At 39.4% G+C, this 3755-nt stretch overlaps 1 protein-coding gene across 1 annotated transcript in view; it reads right to left on the bottom strand.

Annotated features, from left to right (window-relative positions):
* prkcz (protein kinase C, zeta) overlaps positions 1 to 3755 on the bottom strand; it is a 221473-nt gene that overhangs the window by 55522 nt on the left and 162196 nt on the right. Inside the window, exons 18-19 of the mRNA XM_015390042.1 lie at positions 630 to 682; positions 459 to 533 (exon numbers count right to left, since the gene is read on the bottom strand). Of these exons, the coding sequence (XP_015245528.1) occupies positions 459 to 533; positions 630 to 682 (128 nt within the window). The remainder of the gene's footprint in view (positions 1 to 458; positions 534 to 629; positions 683 to 3755) is intronic.

Raw genomic sequence — 3755 nt, forward strand, 5'->3', positions numbered from 1 at the left:
CAAACCAGTAGGTGGCAGTAGTGTTCTTTGACAAACATGGATGCCTCCAGTAAAGCACATTCACATGAAAATTACTCCTAATTAAAAACACTTATCTTTATCGAACAGGATGTAATAATTTCATATTTAAAGTACTTTCAGAAGTTTGAATTCTGAATATGAATTTTCCTTTAATAGCTGTTTCTAAAAAAAACAAAACTCATTCCTCTTTAAAATCATGCTGTTGGTATTCTCTAATATTTACCTTAATATTTTTTTCATTTATGTAATATTTACACATATTAAAACTATGTAAATATTCATTAAAATGTTTATAATGTAGCTTGAGGCATTTCTTAAATATTTCCAAAATGTTTCTGCTTCCAGAATAATTTCTGGCTTGTAGCTGAGCGTTCTCTGGTCTGAGTGTCTATAAAGCTTTGGGGATGACATGCGGTGCACCAACACCCAAATCACACCCCTGGCACCAGGTCCATCTTGGTGGCATATGGTGGGTGGCTCTTATAGTCAACGGCTCGGTTTCCGTTGGCAGGCTGCATTCAGGGACCTGCTGATCCACCAGTCAGACCACCAGGAGGACGGTACTGGTGGCAGATGCTAGCCGCGGCGCCGTGCTACAAGCTCCTGACGGTCACAGCTGAGGCGAAGTGCGTCACGGTGTAGTATGGAGGAATTTCTGCTGCTGCGGGCAGAGTGGGAAAGGGAGAGGGAGGCGGTGGGGTTGTGCTATGTAAGGAGACCATATGGCTCCAGGAAACACAAATAGAAGCAGAGAAATTCTCCCTAACCATGAAGTGTGATGACACCTACAGCTCGTTTTCTGCTGAGCTCTCTACTTCACCACTCTGTTCCCACAAAGATCAACACTGGAGGAAGGATGGCGTGATCTCCTCCTTAATGAGCTTCATCACAGCCCTGTGGTCCTAAAAAAACCCAAATATCCAACAATGATCCTCAACAAACGAGTGAAACGTGTCACTTTGGGTGAAAATTGGGCTTTGGAATGCGGAGGTTCTGAGTTCAAGCGAAACCCCCACAGAATGACACTCTGGGTCCCTGAGCAAGACCCTTGATGCTAATGCCTGCTTTGGGGAGTGGCGGTGTTCTGTCAGACCAGCATACCCCCTCAGACCAGCATACCCATAGTCAATACACATCAGCAAGGCGTCAGATTGGCGTTTATCCCTTTAGCTTTGTAGGAAAAATACACGTTAAACTAAATCAATGGCTGTGGATCCCTTTAGTCATGTACAAAAAAACAAACAATTTAAGGTCAGATCAACATTCGCTTAAAAAAAACACCAAAAAGTAAGTAATTAAATTGTTTTTTGTACATGACTATAGGGATACACGTCCGTTGAGGTGGTTTAAAGAATATTTTTCACACAAAACTAAAGGGTTAAATGGGTTTTGACCCTGGGTATGCTGGCCTGACAGAACAGCGGCCTAGAGGTTAGGGCATTTCCCCTGGAATCCTGAGGTTCTAAGTTTAATCCCCACTCCCACAGACCGCCACTCTGGGTCCCTGAACACTCTTAACCCCACACTGCTCCCCAGGCACCGCGCAATGGCAGCCCACCGCTCCCCAACGGGATGGGTTAAATGCAGAAGTTAATTTATCCATTGTAAGATCAATAAAGTTCAATTATTATTATTATTAAAAGGATATTATAAAATATTTAAAAAATCCCAAATGAAATTTCTGATGTCATGACCTGAAGCAAACAGCATGGTTTCAAAACAGGGAGTGAAGCGTGGGTTTAATCTGGGTTTATCTATCTTTTTAATCCTGTATTTTTTTTGTTTTGTTTTGTGACCAGTTTCTAAAAAATGTCTCACTTCACTCTTAGTTCTTCATCTTTATGGTTTTGTTGATGCTCGGAGAAGATTGGGTGACATCAGCAGAGCCAATCCTGGACCTGAGTTAATCCAGAAGGACAAATATGAGGGGTGTCAACAGAGAAAGTAACATTTCAATCAGCAAACGGATGTTTGATTAGATAAAAGCTTTATTAAATTATCCTCTTTTAAACCTTCACTTTCATCTTTGGTCTCTTTTCTATTTAAACCTTTTAATTAAGGCTGAACGATTTTGCCAATAATCTAAATTGTGATGATTTTTTACCAAAATCGCAATTTTATTTCTATTTTCCTTTGCACCAACCCCAAACTTTCATTGTTTCATTGTTCCAGGACTTTACTGTAACCATTGTGAGAAAGAGTGTTTACTTCTACTTCCATGCCTGGATCTGCTGCTGGCTCTCTACCTTTCTGTTTGAGTACAAACCAACTTCCAGCGTTTAATCACCACCTAAAGGGCTGGAGGGAGAAATTTCTTGTTTTACTCTTATTAAATGTAGTGTAATTAAAAACCAGTGCCTCTGCGATTTGAAAATTGCGTTTTGTTATATTGCGATTATATTGCAAATGCAATTAATTGCCCAGCACTAGTTTTAATGAAACCAAGTTGATCTAAATGATGGAAAAAGTGGAGCCACAGCTGCTAAGACACAATTCTACATGAAACAGACCTAAATCATTCCTGAGGCCTGCAGGAAAACCACCTGAAGAGTGAAGAATGAGCCGTTTCTGTATGACAACTGTAACCTCTGCAGCGTTTGGCCTAAAATGAAGCTGTTGATGAAGTTCTTTTCATAAACTGACCTATGATGAGAGATCTGCATTATCAATGCTTGGTTTGTTCCTGATGAACATGCAGATTTAAAAACACAGAAACCTTTTAGTTACTGCTGCAGCTTTTCCATTTCTGTCCTTTTGAAAATGGAACTAGAAGAGAAAGTGGAAGCATTTCCTGCTCCTCAGCCTGGTATTTATCCGGTCACTGAACCGACAGAAGACAGGTCTGTGATTTCAGGTGGCTCAGCGTAATGATCTGGCTCCATCTCTGCTCAATGAGAACGCCATCAGCTGCCAAATGAAGCAAACACACGGAGAAACTCTCCCCTGGTCTCACATGCATGCAGCTAAGTCCCGTTTGTTATCCAGGCCATGATGTACTGCCAAATACTGCCGGGCTTCGTACAGAGGATGTGTGCAGACATCATCATTACAAGTTCAACATTTATTCCACATACACACCGAGTCATTTCAGCCCCTTAAAACATGATCAATCATTTATGAACAGAGAATCAGAAGAAAAAAAAGAATTAAAGTTCAGACTTTGACTTCCCTGCAATACGGAAGAGGATTAGGGCCACTGAAAAAATAAGGAAGTTAACTGATTTTTAAATTTAATTTCAGTTTAATATGGGAAAAATATCCCGGAATTCTGAGATTAAAGTCAGAATTCTGAGAAAAAAAGTCAGAATTCTGAGAAACAAAAGTCAGAATTCTGAGATTAAAGTCAGAATTCTGAGAAAAAAAGTCAGAATTCTGAGATTAAAGTCAGAATTCTGACTTTAATCTCAGAATTCTGACGTTTTTCACAGAATTTTGACTTTAATCTCAGAATTCTGACTTTTTTCGCAGAATTCTGACTTTAATCTCAGAATTCTGACTTTTTTCACAGAATTCTGACTTTAATCTCAGAATTTCTGACATTTTTCGCAGAATTTTGACTTTAATCTCAGAATTCTGACTTTTTTTCGCAGAATTCTGACTTTTTTCGCAGAATTCTGACTTTAATCTCAGAATTCTGACTTTTTTCGCAGAATTCTGACTTTAATCTCAGAATTCTGACTTTTTTCGCAGAGTTTTGACTTAAATCTCAGAATTCTGACTTTAATCTTTGAATT

This window comes from Cyprinodon variegatus, unplaced genomic scaffold, assembly GCF_000732505.1.
Source record: "Cyprinodon variegatus isolate N-32 unplaced genomic scaffold, C_variegatus-1.0 Scaffold483, whole genome shotgun sequence".
In the NCBI taxonomy this organism is placed as follows: domain Eukaryota; kingdom Metazoa; phylum Chordata; class Actinopteri; order Cyprinodontiformes; family Cyprinodontidae; genus Cyprinodon; species Cyprinodon variegatus.